The following is a 25,087-nucleotide window of genomic DNA, read 5'->3' on the forward strand; positions in this document are numbered from 1 at the left end:
GACAGATAAGGTAAATAATCAAATATCTCTGCAGAAAGATAGTTTTCCTTCTAATCTATATGCCTTTTATTTCTGTTTTTGTTTTATTACAATGGCTAAGACCTCTAATATAATTGCTGAAATGTAAGTGATGACAGTGGGCATTGTTGCCTTGCTCCCAATCTTAGGAGGAAATTATTCAATATTTTACCATTAAGCATGATGTCAAGAGTGTATATGTTTTGGTGGGGGTGGTCTGATGAAACAGTTTGAAGAAGCTGTTTTCTATACCTAGATTCCTAGTTTGGTGGGGGAAAAAAGTACTAATACAGTGGATATTAAACCTTGCGGGATGCTTTTTAAAAAAATCTATTTATTTGGCTGCTCTAGCTGTTATTTGGTGCACTCAGGATCTCTGATCTTCATTGCACCATGTGGGATCTTCAGCTTCAGCATGTGAACTCTTAGTTGCAGCATGTGGGTTCTAGTTCCCTGACCAAAGATTAAACCCGGGCCCCCTGCACTGAGGGTGTGGAATCGTAGCCACTGGACCACCAGGGAGGTCCCTCTTTCATAATTTCAATGTCATTTTTTTTGAAAACCTTATCAAGCTGTTAAGATTGATTGATTTGGTACTCTGCCAGATCCATCTTGCTAATTATAGTTGCTGAGTCCAATTGCTTTTTTTTATTGCCCTCTGTTCACTTAGAAAGGGATTGGAATAAATAGCCTTTACTTCCCAATTTATCTCTAAAGATGCACTATTACAATAATGGTTTGAAAACTAACAGTTAATTCCTATGTAAATTTCTATTTTCCATCTGTAAAAAAAAATTAATAAAAACGATTAACTACTATTTAAATTCTGTTTCCTCAACTATAAAATGGAAATAAGTGTCTACACTTCATAAACTTGATGTGAATTTTGACATATTATAGAAGACTCAATTACTGGTAACCTATGATTTCTGAGAGGAAAAGGGCAGAGAGGACTAGGAAAGGCTCAATGGAAGAGTGATAGCTGATCTCAGGCTTTGGTGAATATATTTTGATAGCTGGTAACTGAGAATTATAACAGGTGAACATTCCAAGCACAGGAAAAGGCATGAGAAACACTGCTAATGTGGAAAATGGCAAAACAAGTCCTGGGAATATTAAGCAATCTATGTTCAGTTGACATATAAAGTATATGCTATAAGTTAGTGATAGATTAAACTTGAAAAGTAGAAAGTGAACAAAATATGAAAGACCTTGAATAATACAGTAAGAAGTTCAGACTGTTCAGGAACTGAAGAATGATAGACATTTATTCTTTGTGCAACAATGAGATAACCAAAATTGTCATTCAGGTTTTTCTGGGAGATATAAATAGGGACTGCACATTTATCCAAAGACCACATTCTGCATCACTCCATGATCTCAAAACATTTGCTCTTTGGGAATCTCCTTACTGGATTATGTATCAGACTGGCATTTCCTAATTCACTCAGCAACCCAGGCAACCATTTAACTGTTTCCACTAAATGAAGTTAGGGAGAATAAAAACTGGTTCTTGTTGGGACTTCCTTGGTGGTCCAGAGGTGAAGAATCTGCCTCACAATGCAGGGGATGTAGGTTTGATTCCTGGTCAGGGAACTAAGATCCAATTGCATGACATAGAGCAACCAAAGCCATGACATAGAGCAACCAAAGCCACGTGCTACTGTGTGCATGATGCAATAAAGATCCGATGTGCTGCCACTAAGACCTGATGCAGCCAGATACATTTTTTTTTTAGTGATTCTGGTTACATGTGAAACAGATGGATGTCTGCAAAGGGTAGATGACAGCCCTACTTTTTGGCTGTCAGTACAACCACTGGTCAAACATCCTAACCCGCTCTCTGCTCTACTTCTGTGCTTATATTTCATTTTGCCCTTGGAAATGCCAGATGTGTCACGAACCCTGCAAATGTGTTAAACCCCAACTCTAAAGGTTCTGCCTTCATTTTTTGCCTTAATTTAACCATGCTTTTTCTAAGGATTTCTCTTTCTCTCTAGCCCTCTAGAGTTGATGTTGCATAGTTCCCATGCTTCACAACCATGGAGCCCAGAGAAAGGGTGGGTGCTATTTTTTATTGCCTATCTACACATTTGTTTCCCTCATTTTTTTTAAATTTATTTAATTGTAGGCTACTTTACAATACTGTAGTGGGTTTTGCCATACATAGACATAAATCAGCCATGGGTGTACATGTGTTCTCCATCCTGAACACCCCTCCCACCTCCCTCCCCATCCCATCCCTCTGGGTCATCCCAGTGCACCAGCCCTGAGCACCCTGTCTCATGCACTGAACCTGGACTGGTGGTCTGTTTCACATATGATAATATACGTGTTTCAATGCTATTCTCAGATCATCCCACCCTTGCCTTCTCCCACAGAGTCCAATAGACTGTTCTATACATCTGTGTCTCTTTTACTGTCTCGCGTATAGGATTATCATTACCATCTTTCCGAATTCCATATATATGCGTAAGTATACTGTATTGGTGTTTTTCTTTCTGACTTACTTCACTCTGTATAATAGGCTCCAGTTTCATCCACCTCATTAGAACTGATTCCAATGTATTCTTTTTAATGGCTATTTTCATATATTAATAAAAGTCTTTCAGTGTGAGAGCTGTGTCATATGCTTATATCCCTTCCTGTACTTCAAACTACTGTAACCTGTTGAAAACTCATTTTGGGAATATAGTTTTGAAAAAATATTATGGATCTAAGCTTTTAAAAAAAAAGAAGAAACTTGCATTTCAGCTAGACTTGCTCTAACTCATGCTGGTAGTTTTAAGGACATATGTATCTAAGATCATTTTCATAGAAACTACTGTTTCAACCAGGTTTACTGATTTCCAGGCTGTGGGTTATAGTATGCCTCTCCAAAAGATACGGTTCTATTTTTTTAATTAAAAAAATTTATTTTTGGCTGCACTGGGTCATTGTTGATGCACACAGGCTTTTCTCTAGTTGTAGCAACTTTTCTCTAGTTCTCTAGTTTTCTCTGGTTTCTCTTGTTGTGGTGCAAGGGGCTTGTTTTGTTGAGGAGCACAGGCTCAGTAGTTGTGGCACATGGGCTTAGTTGCCCTGCAGAGTGTGGGACCTTCCTGGGCCAGGGAAAGAACCTGTCTCCTCTGTGCTGGCAGATGGATTCCCAACCACTGGACCACCAGGGAAGCCCCCCAAAAGATATGTTTAAGTCCTAATCCCAGTAGTTATGAATGAGACTTTATTTGGAAACAGGAACAGGTTTTAGCAGATATCATCAAGCTAAGCTGAGATCACACTGGATGAGGGTGGGCTCTACATCTAGTAACTCCTGTCATAAAGAGAAGTTTTGGGGACAGAGGAGACAAAGGGAATAGGATCATGTGAAGCGACTGGAGTGATGCAACTACAAATCAAGGAATGCCTGGAGCTACAAAAGCTGTATGAGGTCGGAAAGGATTCTTCCCTAGAACCTTCAGAGCAAGCAGGGTGCTGATCACACCTGTGGGTTTTGGACTTTCTAGCCTCCATAACTGTGAGTGAAGAGCAAAATACCAGACTTGGTGGCTTATCAAAATACTTGGTGACCTAAGTTTTGTGGTGTTTTGCTATGGCTGATCTAGGAAATAAACACACTCCTCAGTCACTGAAAATTTCAACAGCAGTTTTTGAATTTTCTCTCTAGTTCCATTATGGTTACCTGCATGGAAAACTTACCCAGGTGGCTGGTCCACCTCTTCTGTCATATACTTTTGCAATGGTAGAGAACAATGAAAGAGCATATATCATGTGTATTATAAACAAGTTGAAAGGGGAAAGTATATGTCTTTCATTTACGCAGTCAGATTTGAAAGCTTCAATTCTACCAAACTTACTACAGTAGGACTCCAACTAGGCCAAGCAGGAATTCTACAAGGAATGCAGTGTGTGGACTTTTGTTGTTCACTTTTGTTACACAACACATCTACACTTCTTGAAAGATAGAAAAAGAGAAGGGAAAAAACCCCAAACCATCCATAATCCCAGCTCTTCAGGATTATCACTCTGACATTTGCTAACCATTCTCCTTCATATTTTATTCTGAATTTGTACAAAGAGTGTATTTGTTTAGAAATGGTTACTTTACACCTTGTTTTGTTAGCTTCCCTATCACACTGTAGACAATGATGTATTTTTATTGCATGTAAAAACACCCGAAGGGCAGTGGAGAAAGTGACCTGAAGGTAATGAAATGTGCCATGTGCTTTCCCATCCCACTCTTCATGCTTTTGGCACTCTCCAGAGTTAGAGAACAGATAAGATTCCTACTTGAAAGTACTTCAGGTAAAAGGACTTTCAAAAGCCTTCCAACTTACACTTAACACTACGAGAAGGCCAGGCCTGAATGGTTATCCATAACTGATGGGTGAGGAAATAATTCCTAGAGTAGAAAGAGCCAGATCTAGGCCATGATACAGTTTGGGCCATCTCCCAGTCCTTTAGGCATTCGATCATAAGGATTTAAAAAATAATAGAAATGATTGTTTCTCTCGAATTGACTTTGCTAATAGTTTTAAAATACCTGGTTGTGTCAGTTTCTCTCTGTAGTTCTTTATTAATAATCTCAGGCTATATTATTCAGCAAAATACAAAACTAGAATTTTATCTTCTTAGTGAACTGAAATGTTTATCCTTCTCTGGTGACTTTATCTCTAGTAATGTTTGCCTTAAAGACTATTTTGTCTGGAATTTAAATACAACAGCTTTCTTTTGGATGGTGGTTTTGTGGTTTGGTCGCTAAGTCGTGTCCCACTCTTGCGAGCCCATGGACTGTAGCCTGAGGCTTTTCTGTCCATGGGATTCTCCAGGCAAGAATACTGGAGTGGGTTGCCATTTCCCATGTGGCTAATATATCTTTTTCTGTGTTTTTCACTTTTGTGTCCCAATCTTTTTAGAGATTTCCCTTGCAAATAGCCTATAGCTGCTTTTAAAAAAGAATACTATTTCATGATCCTTAATTTTAACTGAAAAGTTGAGCCTTTTACATTTACTGGATTAATGTTTCTTAGATTTATTTCCACTATTCATTATGTGGTTTCTACTTAGATTCCATTTTGGTTTTGTTGTTTCCTCTTCACATTCCTGCCTTTCTTTGGGTTGGGTTGTGTGTGTGTGTGTTTTCCTTACTCCATTATCTTCCTCTAGTTTTTCCTCTCCCCCTGCCAACCCTGCTTCCCTTTCTTAGTAGCTACCCTGGTTGTTTTCAGCATGTACACTTAAACGTCAGTACATCGAGCATCTTCCTGAAATATAAGGATCTTACAGTGCTTCAACCCAATAACTCAGTCACAAAAGTTTGTCTCTCAAAATCTGAGTTCTTTTAACTCCACAAAGTAGACTATATCATGCTTTTTATAGACACTGCTGCTGCTGCTGCTAAGTCGCTTCAGTCGTGTCTGACTCTGTGCGACCCCATAGACTGCAGCCCACTAGGCTCCCCCGTCCCTGGATTCTCCAGGCAGGAACACTGGAGTGGGATGCCATTTCCTTCTCCAATGCATGAAAGTGAAAAGTCAAAGTGAAGTCGCTCAGTCCTGTCCGACTCCTAGCGACCCCATGGACAGCAGCCTACCAGGCTCCTCTGTCCATGGGATTTTCCAGGCAAGAGTACTGGAGTGGGGTGCCATCGCCTTCTCCGTCTTATCAGTCTACACTATGCTAAACCAATCTGGTTTATGACCCCCCATAATCCACTAAAAAGGTTTTGGAACAGGTTTACAGTGGCCTGTATACTGCCAAGTTTTAAGGACACTGGCTCATTTAATTTTGTGGTAAAATCAACAGAATGATCATCTCTACCTACTTGGCTTCTAGGACACCACACTCTAGATAGGCTTGTAGTACCTCATTAGCAAAGGAGATCAGCTGATTTTCTTTCCTCTGACTTAGCAGAGTACCAAGGCTCAAATCTAGCTTTCTTGCTTCCTCTAAATACATATAGTTTACCTCAAGGATCTTATCCTATCACCTGTCATTAATACTGTTTGAAGGCTTCTGGTGCAAAACTTAGGAGTTGCTCAGATTCCCACTTATTGTCAAACAAGATTTACACATCTAACATACCTCAAATTCTTGATTCTGTTCCCTCCTAAACTGCTTCTCCATGGCCCCTAACATCTTAATCAGCTAGCCTTACACATTAAAAGTTGGCACAGTATTTATGTCTTCCTGTTATCATGCACCTCGTAACTCATTTCCAAATAAAAACCAGAACTATCCATTTCCACCCATCTCACACGTTAACATGTCTCAAACTTTTATCACCTTGCTTTAGTGATTACTCAAGCCTCTAAAATGGCCACTCTGCCTCTCTACTCCTGCTCCCATTTCAACCCACTCTTCACAAAGCATCAAATGGTCTTATCAAAATATCAACTACACTGCCATACTTAAGTCTTCTTTGGCATTCTCATGGCACTTAAGAACAAATCGTCTTTGACACAATGGCCTATGACTCTCACATCATATGCTCCATACCTGTATCTTCAACCACATCCTACACCACCTCCCCGACCCCACCCAGCACACACAAAAGCACTAGTAAGACCTTAAAAGGACAGCAGTAGGTTGTTTTGATATTCATTATATATCTAATGACCAGCGTGTAACAGGTAGTAAGCAAATATTTGCGTCTGCAAAAGCCGTGTCTCCCATCTATTACACTGAAATAATCACAAGAAGCTATAAAATAGACAACACACCAAGTTTGTCACTTGCCTCTCATTTTTTCTAGATATAAAGTGGGGAAATAATGTGCATTCTCTCTACTACCCAGGGGAGCTGTTCTGAAGATAAAATGGTTGACTGTAAGTTCACATAGTGTCGTCTGCGGCAACCCCAGCATCACCTGGGAACTGGAAGGAAATACAAATTCTAAGCCCCCATCAACCCAGATTTCCTGAATCAGGAACTCTGGAAATAGGACCCAGCAATAAGCCCTCATTAAGCCCAGTAAGAGATTCTAGTGTACACTGAAGTTTAAATTTTTACATGAAAACACTGTAAAAAATAGAGCTAAACACCAGGTTATGTTACTACTGCCTTGTATTACAAAATCATGTTTGCTGTTCACCAATGGTACACAGTACAATTACAAAGTGGGGTTTTTCATAAAATAGCTTGTGTTGGCCCAGTATTTTAAAACAGAACACCTTAAACATAAACTACCTATGCAGTATCTAAGCAAGAAAAGCATACATAGTATTGCTTAAACAGATATACTAAGGAATACCTCGAACAGAAGATGAAAAGTTACAACTGAAAATTAGAATACTTTATTTTGTTGGGTTTTGGGAAGAGATGTATTATGGTGCCTCACATGGTTTGGGTATAACGGAACTTATTAGTATGTATGTGGGCAATGTGGGATTAACCATAATTTATCTTATACATCTTGACTAACAATGATTCAGGTTCCCAACAAACTACTTTATTAGGATGGAGTAAGATAGACGTTCAGGTCATCTGCCTCCTGACATGTTAAATAAAATGACAATTGTGATTTTCAGATTCGACTTCCCTCTTTGGATCAACACTGCCAAGCTGGGTGGGAGTGGGGGAGATCCTAAGCCACAGCCAACAGATACATTAATGTATTCTCTTAGTTTTGTCTTAGCATTTCAGGCTTTATTTACTGACTCCAAAGCTGCAAGAACAGCCGTGTTAAGACCTAAATGAAGCATGAGATTAAGAAAATGCCTTATGACTAAAATCTTTATGGGGAGTATTCTTCCTACTGTGATTGATTAGTAGAGACACTCTTGTTTTCTTTGCACCCAATCCCCAACCAGGGATTGAACCCACACCCTTGACAGCGCTAAGTGCAGCGTCCTATCACTGGGCCACTACTGAATCCCCTGGAGGCAGTTTTTAAACAGTGTACAAACAACTGGTTAATTCCTTAGTAAATTTAGTACGTAACAACACAGAAATACTGTGGATTTTCTTTCTTTTTTGCCATGCAGCATGCAAGATCTTAGTTCCCCGGACCAGGGATTGAATCCCAGACCAGGGATAGAACCTGTGCCCCCTGCATTGGGAGCATGGAGTATTCCCTGCACTGCGAGGGGAGTCCTTAAGAGCTTTCTAAAAAGCAGTTTTAAGTCAACCTCAAATGCTGTATTGCTGATGTTCACCATTCAAGAAAATCTTAAAACATTATTTATATCAAGTTACATTGTGATGAGGGAATAAAAAGTACCTTCAGGAAGGACTGGTTTACACAATAGAATCCTGCCCAGAGTGTGAACCACTTTTTCCATACCCATCCCATCCTCTCCACCTTTGTAAAAGAAAACAGTAACTTGATGGGGAGAATCCCTTCACAATGTCTACCAAATCATCATGTTGTATGCTTCAAATATCTTACAATTTTGTCAGTTATACCTCAGAAGAGCTGGAAAAAAACAAAAACAAAAAAGGTGTGTTTGTCAGAGTAGGGGAAGAATGAAATAACCTGCAGATTAAGACTGAGATCCAAGTGTTGACATTTAATTCAAACTGTGGATGTTCTGGGATGCTGAGTGATTTTCTTTTTAAAAATGATATAATGAGTAACTTTCTTGTTAACGCATATGCTGTTCTCACAGAAATGTACAAGACAGTAAAATGGTCATTCCAAAGTCAGTTTATCTGAAAATGACAAATTATATGAAGTCTATGTTAATCTTTAACTAAATGTTCTTAAAACTTCCTAAGCTCAAATGATATGTCACAAAATAGTGTCAAAAACATGAAGATATAAATAAATTAAAACATTTGGATTATACTGTCAGTTTTAATTTTAATAAAATAGATAATTTCCTACTACATAGAGAGCAAGTCCATCCACTCATTGATAAAATTTTAGAAATATTTCCTATAAAAAGTTTAGTAGTTGATTGGGAATGAATCCATTAGAACATGATGTCTATAGGTACAGTGTTCCCATCCTCACCCCCATTCTTACTAATTTTGAGAAAATTTAAAAATACAGAAAAGTACAAAAAATAAGACAAGATATCCATATACCACAATCCAGAATTAACCAGTATCTCAATATATTTTCTGCAGTCTTTTAAGAGAAATTGATGTTTATATATAAAACTGAAGTCTCCCTCTAACAGCCCCCTCCCCCACACGCATTCCCTTCCCTTCTCCACTCTTCACAGGCAACCACTATCAAGAGTTTGGTCTGTATACTTCCAACCCATTTCAAAAACACTTAAAAAACATACATACATATATGTATCCATTACCAATATATAGCACTGAAATTCTGTGAGGAAGTTTTAATTCAAATTTACAAAAATGTCATCGTATTATGTCATTCTGCAACTTTCTTTCCCCCTCAACATGACTTTTGAGATCTTTCTAATACATATAGATCTCATTTATTACACTTTACAGATATACAGTATTCCATCGTTAAGTATTTTCCATTTTGTTCCTGATGGGAATTTGTTCCCAATTAATGAGTACTACAAATCATGCCACAGTAAATAGTCTGGTACATACTTTCCTGAGCATACAAACTCAGAGTAGAATTGCTAGATATTTTTCAATTTGCCATAAGGAATGTTTCCCATTCCCAAGGTCATAACCATTTTACTATATAGCTTTCTCATACTTCTGCTTTTAACCCAATCCCTTTATCTTTGTGTATAGTTCATGTTCTATCCCCCCACCCCCCCCAACCTTGGAGAACAAATTACCTCCAAAGCACTTTTTAAAATAGTCCCATTAGCTTCTCAGCTCCTGATGCCTTTTCTATATTATAAATTCTAATAAATGCATAGGTTTTTGCAGAATCTCTTCTGTTCTGCTAAATTAATACCATAGAAGTCTCTTTCTAATGCTTATAGCTTTGTTTTTATTACACTGGTGAAGATCTCCAGATTCATGCAGATGGCAATCATAAAAATGTTTTCCACTCCCAATTTTAGTGGAAATGCATCTTAAGTTTTCAGTATTACCTTTGCAGTATGGTTTTTATTGGATACAGGACTTCAATCATACAAATGTCTTTCTCTTCAAGATGAATTCTCTGGTGTCCTTTAAGTTTTTAGCTTTTGCTTCCCTCATTTGTGATGCCTTCCTTCATTATTTCTGATGTGTTGTAAGGTGTAAATTCCTGATGAACACCTTTCATGATATCCACAGGGTTTTAATGGGTATGAATTTTCTGGTGTCTAATGTGGTGTGACTTCTGGCTGAAAGCTTTCCCACATTCACTACACTGATAAGGCTTCTTACCTGTGTGTATTCTCAAATGTAGAGCAAGGGTTGAGAACTGCGAGAAAGCTTTCCCACACTCATTACAACCATAGGGTTTCTCACCTGTATGGCTTCTCACATGTACAGTAAGAGATGAACTTTGAGAGAAGGCTTTTCCACATACATTGCATTCATACGGCTTATCACCTGAATGAATTCTCACATGTACAATAAGTGATGTTCGCTGAGAGAAGGCTTTTCCACATTCATTACATTCATAAGGTTTCTCTCCAGTGTGAATATTTTGATGTTTTATGAGGTACTTCTTCTGACCAAAAGCTGTTCCACATTCATTACACTTGAAGGGTTTCTCTCCGATATGAATTTTCTCATGCTCAGTAAGGTTTGACTTGCCACTGAAGGTTTTCCCACACTCCTTACATATAAAGGGCTTCTCTCCTGTGTGAGTTCTCTGGTGTCTGATGAGGTTTGACTTCTGAATGAAAGCTTTCCCACAGTCCTTACACTCAAAAGGTTTTTCTCCAGTGTGAATTTTCTGATGGGTAAGAAGATTTTCCTTCTGGCTGAAGGATTTTCCACATTCGTTACATTCAAAAAGCTTCTCTCCAGTATGGGTGTTCTGATGTTTAATGACATACTGCTTTTGGCTGAATGCTTTTCCACATTCATTACATTCAAAAGGTTTCTCTCTATTATGAAAATGCTCATGCTCAGTAAGAGTTGATTTGTGGCTGAAGATTTTCCCACATACCTTACAGGCAAAGGGGTTTTCCCCACTACAAATTCTCTGCTGACTGAGGTGTGACATCTGAATGGAAGCTTTCCCACATTCACAAGGTTTCTTTCTTGTATGAATTTTTTGATAAATGAAAATTTACTTTTAGCTGAAGGTATTTCCACATTTCTTACATGTGCTGGGCTTCTCTGTGTATGGCCTTTCGAATACAGAGTAAGAGATAAGGTTCAAGAGAAAACTTTATCATAATCAGTACATTCAGAGCTCTCTAACTCTAAATTTTCTAAAATATTCAGTGAAGATTTATAACCTTCACTGACTTCTCTCCAGTATGAATTTTCTTCTGCTCAATGAGATGTTATCTAGGTAAAGGCTTTTCAATATTCTTTAGAAGCACAGGATTTCTCTCCAGCCTGACTTCAACATTGAATGAGGTGCAACATACAAATGAAAGTTTTCCCACATTCAGTAAATTCATAGGTTTTCTCTCCAGTATGAATGCTCTGATATCATGTGGGATTCAAATTTTTAATGAAGGCATTTCCACACTGATTTTATACCCTTTTACAAAAAGGGTTATTATTACTACAAGGAGTAAGCTGTGGCAGATTTCCACACTATCTAAATTGATGATTCTTTCCTACACAACTAACTCTAAATTGTGTTTCAAACTCTAGGTTGAAAAAGTTGTTCCCTTCAAAGATAGTCTGATATCAGAGGAAGCACTTTTCCAATTTTCTTAGTCACTGCTTTTTTTCTGTCTGTACTTTATTGAAGCTGGATGCAACTTGTCTCCCAAGTCTTGTTGTCAGTCTATCCGTTCATCATCTTCTCAAGCTTCTTCTAAATAAAATGGAGTACAAAGAATCATCATTTAAAGCAGTCAATGTATATATAACGTGCTTAGAACTGTGGCTGGCACATGGTAAGCACCCATAAATGTTAGCTTTATGTTATCATTATTTATGAATTTTCCCATTATTAGTAATGAAATTTCAGATTGTGCTTTGGGGGATGAACTAGCTCAAAGTACGAAAGAATCCTCATGATCAATGTCTTCAACTAAATTCTGAGATGGAAACCCTTGAATAGGACTCCTGGTTGAAAACTAAACATTCACATATGTATAAACAGCTCAGAAAACTCTTGAAAAATAACTTAATTTCATAATCCAGCAAATTGAATATAACAAAAAATGAGGGATTAAAAAATAGGATAAAAAGATAACCACATAAAATTGAGAAAGTCTACCAGGGATTCTGAAAAAGGGAAAGGAAAAGCCAACTGCTTCCTTCTAAAATTCCATTCAAAGGACAAGAAAAGGGAAAATGGCACAGACTCACAAGAAAGAAGAATGATAGGCAACATCGATACACACAGGTATTAACAATTTTTTTTTTTAATAACAAAGTACATGGAGGATTTGACAGAAGAGCTGAGGAAGTTCAAATAACATAAAGGCACTGCAGAAGAGGACACTGATGTCAAGCAAGCAAACCTGTGTCACAAAATATCATAAAGACTCAGGAAATGAAGGGAAATTTTAAGCACCTCAAAAGAAGGAATAGTATTTGCTGTAAAAATAAAATGTTTAAGTTGCAACTGGCCCCTTACTGTCAGTCATGAGGACAAAGGACCACTCCTTTCACAAAGTCAAAGTTACTCTTTGCAGGAATTTAATCACAGAAGCCTCAGTCTCAGGGACACTCAACAAATGAGATGACAGGTACTATATTGAAAGCAATGGGATGTATATGTAATATGGTGAGACTCCAGCTCCATTCTGTAGTCGATGCCCAAAGTGTTGGAAACTTTGAGCAGGATATGAAAGGACCCTTTTCTGGACAAACTAATAAAAGGCCAGTGAAAAACTTAAATAGGATGCCTCCCATCTAAGATGATACTTATTTGTGGTCATTTTTTTTCTGGTGAAACAAAGGACCTGGCCACATCTGATCATGAGAGTAAGACAGTATAACTCAGAAATAGACCCCCAAGTCCATGAGGCATTCTACACTCTACTCTTTATCCACTGACTAGAAGCACCCAGGAACAAAAGAGCTTACCTTTTAGTGAATCACTCTTAAACATGACTGTATAGCCAATACTCCACACACAGCAGAGGAACCCCACTAACATGAAAGATCAACATTGAAAGAAAGCAAGAAACTCTAAGGAAATAAAGGTAAGGCACAGCAAACAACAAAACCCCGAAACCAAATGCAGACAGTTATGAGAAGATATTTTATCAGTGAAACAATAACAGCATTCTGGAAACGAGAAACAGAAAAAGGTCCCTCAGAAAGTAAGACTGGGACAATGGGGTGGGGTGAGAGGTAAGGTAAGGGAAATTGTATTATCATTCACCAATAACAGGGTCTCCACAGTGCAGAAGGATTGCACTGCTTCACTCTAGCAAACTCAGGCATGGCCAGGTGCCTTGTTTGGTCAATGACATATAAACACAGGTGACAACTGTCATTTCCTGATAGAAGTTATAAGAAGAAACATTGAAGGATAAACCAAAGTATAAAATAGCTGAGTAAAAGAAGTTCCAGAAAATAAAAAGGGGAAACTAGTTTAGAGGAAATATTCAAAGAACAAAAAAATGTCCTCTCCTCTAAGTCACGAATCTCCAGACGTCTTAAAAGGTGCACTTGGTACCCTGCACAATAAATAATAAAAGATGAATATCTAGACATATTACTGGGACATTTCAAAACAGCAAAGAGGCAAAAAATGCTTTCAAAAGAAAGAACATACATCATTCAAAGAAAAGAGAATAAAATTTCCCAACAGAAAGACAGGAAGCTAGAATTCTGATTGAAAAAAATTTAAGCTTAGATTATCAACCTGAGACAGTCAAGTACAGGCATTTTTCAGTTATGCAAATGCCCAAAACGCACCTTTTCTCCCAGGATGCTATTAGAACATGTGTTCCACCAAAATTACTAGACAGAGATGGTAACAGATATAGAATCTAAAAATGAGGGGATGTACAAGGGGGTAAAAAATGAAGTAATTTCTATGTTAATGGTGATGAAAAGCTACAAGGTAAGAGATGACTATCAGGTCAGAGTACAGCCTGGTCTCCACTGAAGTAAGAGGACAAGAATTCTAGACTTATTGTCTCCAAAGGGAAAAATGGAGATTTCCCAACGCATGTAACAATGTGGAAACTAGTACTGAGAGGGCTTTGAACTATTCTGAATAGGAAATTTGTGCTTTAGTATAGGAAAATCAAGCAAACAAAAAGTGTAGTGAATATCAAATCCATGAAAAGCAAAAACTATAAAGAATATTAATTTTATACATATACACACATACTTCTGTTGTACACAAGAGGATGACTGTTGTCTCAAGGGAAAGCACTTGGGCAAACAAATTAAGTTGTGAGCTAAACCTAGCCACTTTACTCATGAAGCACCATTTTTTTACTTTATTTCATGCTGCACCATTAATTTGCTTTAAACAAATTAATAAATGCCTTACAAACTGTGGTTATTAGGACTTGGGCATTGTTTGGCACGAACTTTCTTCAGACAAAAAAGTAAGAGAATCATCTCAAAGAAAATAATTGATAGTATATGCTGCCAATGATAGAATTCAAGTTCTCGAACAAAAGTAAAAATTAGGATTTTGGAAAACCTGTTTCCTCCACCATGTGATTGAAACTTCCAAAGACTTTTCTAATGAGACTGGTAATGTTAACAAAATATGATGTTTTGATATTGTATGAGTTATGTCAACATTTGTGTGTTCAGTCGTGTCTGACTCTTTGCAACCCCATGGACTGTAGCCCACCAGACTCCTCTTTCCATGGAATTTTCCAGGCAAGCATATAGGAACAAGTTGCCATTTCCTTCTCAGGGTATCTTCCTGACCCAGGGATTGAACCGGCGGTCTCTTGTGTCTCCTGCATTGGCAAGCAGGTTCTTTACCAGCTGAGCCACCCAGGAAGGCCCTTATATCAACATTTGAAAGAGCTGCAGTTCAGCTGGCCAGAGCATGATGGGTTTCCCTGGTGGCTCAGAGGGTAAAGTATCTGCCTGCAATGTGGGACACCTGAGTTCGATCCCTGGGTTGGGGTGATCCCCTGGAGGAGGGCATGGCAGCCCACTCCAGTATTCTTGCCTAAAGAATCTCCATGGACAGAGGAGCCTGGTGGGCTACAGTCCATGGGATCACAAAGAGTCAGACACAACTGAGCAACTAAGCACATAATGCATGATGTTACAAAATCACGCATGGGTCAGAAATCCATTCAAAGTTTTAAGATAAATAGATATTGTGTAAGAGAACAGAAAAACCTGTTATAATTTCAAATCTCACATTGTGGCTAATCTTGAAAAAATTACCACTTGTAAAGTGTTAGTATAGTACCGAAGAATATTCACAATTATCTGAAAAGGCTATTAAAACACTGCTCCACAAACATGCAAAACAATGCCACTCTTCTCACTAAACTTTTTTATTTTGGAAAACTGTTACTTAAGAATTGTAATTTATAAGTTTATATGTAATGAAATTATTATTTGAGTTTTTTAAATTAATAAATGTTTTCGAAAGTTTCTCAATTTTACATTAAATAAACATCATAAAAGTCCACATAATAAACCAAAGCCCTTTGGAGGCCCTCAAGTTTTAGGACTGACTATAAATGTTACTGCTCATGGGTAATGGGTTACATTCTGTGATGAGGAAAATGTGATAATGGTGATGATTACACAACTTTGTGAATATACTACAAAACACTGAACTGTATATTCCCAAAAGGGTAGACTTTATGTTATCTGAATTACATCTCAATAAAGCTGTTTTTTTAATTAAAAAAAAAATGTGAAGCGTTCCTAAGACCAAAAAGTTTTAAGAACTGATGCCCAAAACATTTCTCATTATTCATTCAACAAATACCTTCTTCTACCTTCTTCTTACTGTGAGTCTGGCAGTTCTAAGCTCCAAGGATAAAAAGCATTGAACAAAACTGACAAAACTTTCTGCACCCATCAAGTTTACATTCTAGTGGACAGAAAAAAAAATAAAAGAGAAGGTTTGTTAACAAGTTTTAACTGCTATGGGAAAAAATTGGAGAATGGATAAAGAGTTATAGTTTCAGATAGAACAGCTTCTGAGAAGGTTAAGATTCATGACCTGAAGGAAGAAAGAGAGTGATCCTTACAGATGCGTGGAGGAAGAGCATTCTAAGTAATGGTTAGGTTCAGAAGCCCTGAGAAAAAGCCTACCAAGCATGTTAGGTATGCAATCAATGAGTCACAATTAGGCATATTACGTTCCTTATGTCCCTTGGTTTAACCCAACCCCTTCCTATATCTTAGGCTTCTTATAATCTATAGAACCTCCTGGAAGCAGCTCTAGTAACAGGCTCCTAAAGACTTCTCCAATCTTGTTTTGTACTCCTAAACATCTTTCCCTTAACTTCTATTCACAATCACACTTCACTTTTCTTAAGTGTTTCATATGAAGTATTTTTAAATCCAAATCTCTACATAGCTAAGTCAATATACTATAATCTGAGATGCTGGATTGCAGTAATGGCTGTACTCTTTTTTTTCTTTGGATGGCTGACAGTTAAGTATTTTTTAAATACAGGGGGCAAAAAAAAAAAAACAAGAGACATTACTTTGTCAACAAAGGTCTGTGTAGTCAAGGCTATGGTTTTTCCAGTAGTCATGTATGGATATGAGAGCTGGACTATAAGGAAGACTGAGCGCCGAGGAATTGATGCTTTTGAACTGTGGTGTTGGAGAAGACTCTTGAGAATCCCTTGCACTGCAAGGAGATCCAACCAGTCCATCCTAAAAGAGATCAGCCCTGGGTGTTCACTGTTAGGACTGATGTTGAAGCTGAAGCTCCAATACTTTGGCCACCTGATATGAAGAGCTAACTCATTTGAAAAGACCCTGATGCTGGGAAAGATTGAAGGTTGGAGGAGAAGGGGACGACAGACGATGAGATGGTTGGATGGCATCACCGACTCAGTGGACACGGGTTTGGGTAAACTCCAGGAATTGGTGATGGACAGGGAGGCCTGGCGTGCTGTGGTTCATGCGGTCACAAAGAGTGGGACACAACTGAGCGACTGAAGTGAACTGAAGGTATGATAATAATATTTTTGTTATGTGGGCCCCCCCCACATAACATTATTTTTAGAAAATGCAAACTTCATTAGTTAGGAGTTATATGTCATGCTGTTTCAATGCACATAATACTCATGCACTAGGAAACAGATGCATCAAACACCGAAAAATACCTATTACTGGATCTATGTGGTGGATATACAGTAGATCAATGTACTCTTCTTTCAATGTTTTTACTGTTTGAAGATGTTAAGAACAGATCTAAAAAAAATCCTTCTACAATAATTCAGATTATTTAACAAGTTATTGCACATGTAATCAAAATTTCAGACAGAAAAAATAAAATATTGGCCTTTCTTTCAACAGGTCCATATGATAGATTCCACACATAAAAGTAAAAAACAGGTTAAGATGTTTACTGAGGACTTGTGAATTTCTGTCCAAAATGTGAAGTAGGATGGACAATAATATGGTATATCAATAAAAGAGGAATTAAGTAACAGGTTTAAATAATCAGGAATTGAAAAGGTAGGGAATTTCATAATCAAAGGCCAAGATTCAAATAACTTTATAGAGAGAAGGAAATATGTTCACATTACACTCACAGGGTTAATATGTCCTCTCCTGTATCTTTTAAAAGGTTTGACTGACCATGTCATAATGACCAAGAGAAAGGAAATGATCTAGACCTAATTTGATGTGACATCTGGACCTGAAATAATGAGCTGAAATCTCTAACACAATGAAAATGAAGTCACAATTGGATAATTGTTTATCCCGTAAATAGGTAAAATTATGGTGGGCAAGACAGAAAGGCTGGAGGTGCAAAAATAAAGACAGATATTTATAGAAAGCTTGGGACTTGGGGTGGCTCAGACGGTAAAGTGTCTGCCTACAATGGGGGAGACCTGGGTTCAATACCTGGGTTGGGAAGATCCCCTGGAGAAGGAAATGGCAACCCACTCCTGTACTCTTGCGTGGAAAATCCCATGGATGGAGAAGCCTGGTAGGCTACAGTCCATGAGGTTGCAAAGAGTCGACACAAAACTGAGCGACTTCACTTTACTTTCCTTTTACTTCTAACTTCAGAATGAATGAGTCATTTCTGAGAATTAATTTATAAAAGGAAAGAGGAAAAGCAGAATGCAGAGTTCCAGAAGACATGTCCAATAAGAAGATAGAGCGAAGGGGGAGAAAAAAGCAAAAGATGGGGAAACACTTAGATACAGCAACAAAAGCACCCATAAAGCTGAATCTGGAAAGAACTCCTAGAAGGGTGACTCAAACATATCATAAGTAGATCCTTTCCTCTAAAATGGTAAAATAAAGACATGGTGGGATTTCCCTGATGGTCCAGCGGTTAGGACTCTGCCCTCTCGCTGCCAAGGGCCCAGGGTCAATCCCTGGCTGGGGAACTGAGGTCCCATAAGCCTCAAGGTACAGCCAAAGAAGCCAAAAAGACATCTCTGCTCACTTTCTGTCTGAGAAGGAGAAAGATAAAGACTAAAAGGAAAAACTGCATTGTTGGTAAAAGTAGGAAATAGCTATAATTCTAATGTCCTACTAGGAAGAATATGAGTAGGCAGCTGTCACTGCTATTTTTAAGAAGAGCTCTTATGCACAACACTCTCCAAAAACAAACGGCACAGTCTCAGGGGGTCACATCACCACCTCCTAGTTTCTAACAACAGAATCTAGGAATGCAGGCTGGATGCAGGAGACTTGGGCCACAACGGCATCTCTGAGTGGTAAGAAAAGTAGAAATGAGCAAGAAGTGCAGACACTGCCACTGATGAAAGCAGCTTGTCAGTATAGTAAAACATAAGTCTTCTCAACTTTCTAGGTTCCCTAAATTCCTGACTTTCCAGCTCCCTAGATTCCTGACTGCCTACCTGAATATGCACTTAGATGATGGATCAGTAGACAGGACACAATTAACAAGTCCATAAGAAAATGCTTGATCGGTCTCCCAAAATTCCTGAAGTCTTCTTGTATCATCCTTGTCTAGTTAAGTCATCAGTAACTTCTCTTTCTCTCATATCCAACATCAAATCAGTCAATCTTTCAACTATTCCTTTAAACCATCTTAAAAATCTGACCACTTGTCACTAAGTATAACTATTACCTACATCACTGCAGTAGTGATCACTCACATTAATCTCCTAGCCTTGGCCCCCTATACCATATTTTCTTTATAGCAGCTCAAATTTAATTCTGATCTTTTCACTCCTCACCTCAAAAACCTTTGATGGCCTCTCAAATCACTCAGAATAAAGGCCAAAGTCTATGATTTGGCCTGTTACCTAACCAAACCCTTTGTCACTCTGCTCAAGCCCACAGCCCTCATCACTATTTCTGTAAGAGGAAGCTCCAGCCTCAGAGTTTTTAAGACTTTTTGTTCCTTTTGGCTGAATGCTCTTCCACCAAATACTGCATACCACACTCTCATACTCTTAAATGTTACTCTCTTAATGAGACCTTTCCCTGACTAACTTATTTAAAATTATAACCTCCAACTGGCCCTCACTATGCCAGTTTTCCTAGCTTTATTCTTCTTCATAGGACTCACCACCATCTGATAGAATACATTTTTTACCTATTTACTCATAGTCTTTCTTCCCCAATTAGAATGTAGACCTTAAGAGGGAGGAATTTTTGGCTGCTTGATTCACTAACATTTCCCTAGTACCTGAAATGGTGCTAAACACAAATCATGCAGGAAATACTTATTGAATATATCAATATACCATGTTGTTAGATATGTAAATTGGTTTATTTCTTTTCAGAACAATGTGCCTATTTCTATCAAATCTATAAATAAACTTTGACCCAGCATTTCTACTTGGAGTCAATTAGGATGTAACTGTATCTGCACATCTCTGCAAAGCAATATAAACAAGTATATTCACTTGCATCTTCACTCACACAAGTCTGGAAACAACCTAAATGCCCATTAGAGGCAGGTTAAATGAATTAAGTGTTGATGGAGAAAAGAAAACTATGTACACAGTAGAATACATACCATCATTTAAATGAAAAGACTGAGTGCTTATATATATTTGTACCACAGATACATTAATACATGCTTGTTTATTCACAGACTACCTCAAGAAGAATCCATGTGAAACTCTTAAGTGTTTACAGCTTTGAAAAAGAACTACAGGACCAAAGGTCAGATGTTTTCACTGATGTTCAAAAATTTTTTACAAATTCATGTATTATATTAAATATAAATACAGACTCATCCATCCATTCATCTATACACACACACATAGCAAAAAAGCAGAACTGATTTCTACAGCAAAAACTTCTGAAAAGAGGTACATTAGGGCAGAAGGGAAGGAGGCAGTTTATTGATATAGTAATGGGGAAAATGGATAAGAAGACAACAAGAAGTGTGATTACAGATGTAAAATATGATGCTGAAGCATTTAACCACTGAAAAAATGAGAGAAATTGGTAAGTAATAAAAAGGAAACTAAATATCAGACAACATGTAAACCTAACATATTAAAAGACAACGCACAAGGAAAGGCGCTTACACACACCAGGAGATATGAGACTGAGGGTATCATGGAAGACAGAACAATCACAGAGAGGCAGAGGGAATGAAGTGTGAAGGGCTGACATGCAGAATAAAAATAAGGGCACCTGGCCCTCTAGAATCTGATTAAAGGGACAGACTACTGAAAGAAAAAATGATGACTAGTAATGTCCTTCAGGTTTCTAAAGACTTACTCTAAGACTAGGGCTGGTAACGAAGCTTTTCAGAAGTGCTGACTGAACAACTGTGATGTGCCTGGTTGTGATGCACTCACCTGAACAAACTTCCTTTCCACTTCTTTCTCCACCATCCAGAGTTCGTCTTCGTGCTTCAACAGAAGATCACATCCAGCCTGATCAGTTCACAACCTGCTACTGGGGAAATGACACAGCACTAGAATGTTAATGCTGGAGCCAAAGTTCTCTCCTAGAACTCGGCTGAGCCCTGGGGCCTCCCGGCCTTCTGAAGGATGAGGACGGTGCACAAGGAAATGACCCTGCGAAAAAGAATAAAGTAATAACTTTTTGCCTTAAGCGATTAAAGCACATACAACTATATAAGCAAAGGTACTATCTGGATCCAGAATTTCAAAGCCATATATTCATTAAACCATTTAAGGCTCCACACACCCAGAAATGGAGAAAGAGAGGGGGAATTTATTTTGAGAATTTGACTTACATAGGAAAAGCTGTTCACATCTTACATGACTGGCTGCTACTGTTCTCTAGCACCACACTTCTATGTAGGTTCCTAAGTATGATTTTAACTGTGACCCTGACTCTTGGATGAAATTTAATATTCATTATCTAGAACAACATATGCCTATCACAACTAAGTCACATAAATAAAGTTGTTCTTGACAGTATTTAGGAACAAAAACTGAAAAAGTGTTCCTGGATTCCTAATATTTGATTGCAATATACTCTAAATGAAACTATATATTAAAAAGGTCCTATAAATATGCTCACCCACACATTCAAAACAACAACAAAAAAAGTTATGAACATTATTGGGACAATAGACAAAATCTGAATACAGACTTTGAATTAATAGTATTAATATTATAGTTTCTGATTTTGATTACTGTACCATGATGATGCATAAGAATGTCCTTGTTCTTAGAAAATTTATGCTGAAGTATTTATAAAGGGAGCAGTATACAACTTAGTCTCAAATAGTACAAAAAAACCTACACATTTCTGGAGAATTAGAGAAGGAAAAAATAAGGCAATTTAAAAAGTAAATGGTGAATGTGGGTAAAGTGTATATGGGACTTCTCTGTACACTGCACTCTTCTCTAGAAAGGGTACATGCAACTTCCCTGTAAAGTTGAAATTATTAAAAAAAAAAAGCAAAATCCTAAAAAATACAAGTTACTACTTATACACTCTATCTACTATGCATGGTGAAAAAGCACAGTCACCAACTTGTACTGGGGTATGGCAGATGGAAGGCTCAGAGCCTGACTTAAATAGTAATGTACACAGAGATAAACATGAGAGTGTGGGTTGCCTAGAAACAACCTGCAAGAAGGAGATCAAGTTTGATCTCCTGGACATTCAGAGTGTCAGGTTTCTAAGGAACATGCAGGCAAATATATCCATTAGGCAACTGCATACATAAACGGGGAGCTCAGAACAGCCTAGAATGGAAATGGCAATCTGTCAGCTGTCAGACTATAACTGCTGCTGAAGACAAGTGAAATGTTATGCAATTGTTTATAGAGAACATACACAGTATGTGAATGGTCAAGGACAGAATCCTAGGAACACCAATGGTCAAGGAGACAGGCAACATTTCACAGGAGCAAGGTAACTGCTTAGTTTCAATGTTTTAAGTACTTTTCCTTAAAACCATACAAAATATTAAGCAAAATGGGTTAATGGGAAGAGGGGAGTAAGGGGCAAGCAGCTAGCCCATACATTACACCTGTAGTGAAAGTAGCAGGGAGAATTTAACTCTTAAATTATATGTCAGTGTGGCCCCAAAACCTAAAATAGCAGACGTGGTACAGGAAGGAAAATAGTGTGTGACAGTGTAGCAAGAAAGACTAAGATAATGGTGAGAGTTCCTTAAGGTAGCAGACTTCAGAAAGATTCATTCTCAGAATGAAGAATTCACCCTGAGTGAGAACTGTGGTAATCAACAAGGCTCATGACAAAAAAAAAAACAAAAACCCAAACTCCATGTTATCTTTACCAAAGGAAAACCCACATAGGGGGCGTCAAGAGTAAGTTGCAAAAAAAGCCTATGAAGAACTGGGAATGCTGAGGGAGATTCTAAGGACTTAGGGAGTTCAGAAATCCACAGCTAATATTTCCTTACAGAATGAGTCTTACTCTACGACGTAATCAATGAGAGTAAAACCTAGATTAAACCGAAAAAGACTGAAGGGGAAGCAGAACAGACTTAAAAAGCACTTGGGAGTGGGGTGACCCCAGATTCAGAAACCTCTAAAAGTAAATGCATCATCCTGGAAGGCAACTACTATGAAGATTTATAGGAAACAGAAAGAGAAAGATAGAGGTCGGCCTCAACCAAGTTAGGGTCAACTAGCCAAAGAACACGCAGGAGCCTTCTGCTTTTAAACACTAGAAGAGGCAGGAGAGCTTTGAAGCACAGAAGGCTACTATGTTTCCTTCCTGGTACTTGTCTAGGAAAATCTACCTCCTACAAACACAGCAAATACTTTGTGCCTATACAAGGATGCTTTAAGAAAAACAGTGGCAACCAACAGCAGAATTTTCCAACAATTAAACTCACCTGAAAATTACTGCCACAAGTACATAAAAAAAAGAAACACAATGTAACAAAATTATTTTTTGAAAAAGACAAAAACTTTAAGCAAACAAAAGCTATAAAAAGAACCCAAAAGATAAATGGAGAAAGTGAGTTACAAAATGGTCACCCAAAAGGAGGAAATGGAAAAACAGAATATGAATGGGTATCTTATTTTTGTTGTTTGATGTTTTAAAGACTGTAGTTATCAGAGTTTAGAGAGATTTTTATTTCCTTGATTAATGTGATCTTTCCTGGTTGTTGTATATGAGGCATGGCAGTGGTCTCAGTTTTAAACTCTTTATTTCTACTCACACCTCCAGAGATCCAGGCAGGAGGGGTAATATTTACACATATAGGTCATCATAATCTACATCTGACCACAAAAGCCAGCATCTTATCTAATACAAAAACATTGAGGGCATTTCTATTAATTTCTAAATAAAGATAAGGATGCTCAACGTCTCATTTTTAAATGTAATTATAAACAATAATAGGTTAAGCAGGGAATAAAATTAACTTATAGAAACCAACAAGCTTTACATTATATACCACAACAAAGACTCCATTCATAACAGCAATAGATAAAGGACCTAGAAATAAATTTAGTAAAAAGTGTCTAAAATTTATATGAAGAAAATGTTAAGACACTCTAAAAGACCCGAAAGGAAACTAGCATATATACAACGCACAACATGTACACGGAAAGGACTACAACACTATAGTCCCTTTCCCTAAAATTCTTTTACAAAATTTAATGCAATATCAATTAGCTTTTTCCTAGAACTAGAAAGCTGATTCTAAAGTTTACATAGAAAAATAAGTGAGAATAGTTAAGAAACTGAAAAAGATAAGCAATAACAGACCAACTATAATAGATATTAAAATCATAAAGCTCACACACTACAAAGATAAATATGGGTGCACGGATACAGACTGGAAGATGGATGAGAATATAAAGCCCAGAAACAGACCAAATCCATGAAAATTTAGTACATGATCAAAACAAAGAATCTTAAGAGAGTAGAGTTAAAGGTCTTTTAATATTAATGGTGCTGGAAGTACTGGGTAGCCTACTGGAAAAAAATATAAACCTGGATGCATACCTAAATATCATATGCTAGGCTATGAAAACTCATAAAAATTATAACCTTGTAAGGATTTGAAAGTAAAGATGAAACCGGGAGTGAGAAAGGCTTTCTATGACCGTAAATGAAAAGACCAATTAACTAACATCATTTTAACTAACTGATAAACCTAAAAACAAAAACTTCCTGATTCCACATGATTTTTCAAAAGAAACTACCACTGAACAATATCAAAACACAAATTTAAAACGTGAAAAAAACCTGCAACTCATCTCACAGAGGGCTAACCTTTCTAATGTAATTTAACAGTTCCTAAAAGGAAGAGGCACTCTACAGTCAACGAGGAAAAGGATACGGACAGTTCCCATACAAGTACATGTGGCCTTGAAAGGTACTCAACCACACCCATAATAGAGATGTAAATTAAACCTACATTTAGATATCAATTTTCACTCATACTTTTGGCAAAAAATAAAACATTCAACACTACACTCTGATGCTAAGGTTCTAGGAAGAGAACTGTTCTTGTAGATAGCTAAAAAGAAATTAAAGTACTTAGCCCTATGTGCAACTCCACTTGCAGCAATCT

General features: G+C 37.6%; 1 protein-coding gene across 3 annotated transcripts in view; it reads right to left on the reverse strand.

The window, feature by feature from the left end:
• Window positions 1–9,293: 9,293 nt before the first annotated feature.
• ZNF146 (zinc finger protein 146) overlaps window positions 9,294–25,087 on the reverse strand; it is a 67,764-nt gene continuing 51,970 nt past the window's right edge. For all 3 annotated transcript variants that reach the window (XM_070387935.1, XM_014482364.2, XM_070387936.1), the window contains 2 exons: window positions 20,907–21,128; window positions 9,294–11,833 (listed from right to left, as the gene is read on the reverse strand). In XM_070387935.1, coding sequence (XP_070244036.1) covers window positions 10,184–11,062 — 879 coding nt within the window. In that variant the 5' untranslated portion in view covers window positions 11,063–11,833; window positions 20,907–21,128 and the 3' untranslated portion in view covers window positions 9,294–10,183. The remainder of the gene's footprint in view (window positions 11,834–20,906; window positions 21,129–25,087) is intronic.

Source organism: Bos mutus, chromosome 18 (genome assembly GCF_027580195.1).
Source record: "Bos mutus isolate GX-2022 chromosome 18, NWIPB_WYAK_1.1, whole genome shotgun sequence".
Classification (NCBI taxonomy): Eukaryota; Metazoa; Chordata; class Mammalia; order Artiodactyla; family Bovidae; genus Bos; species Bos mutus.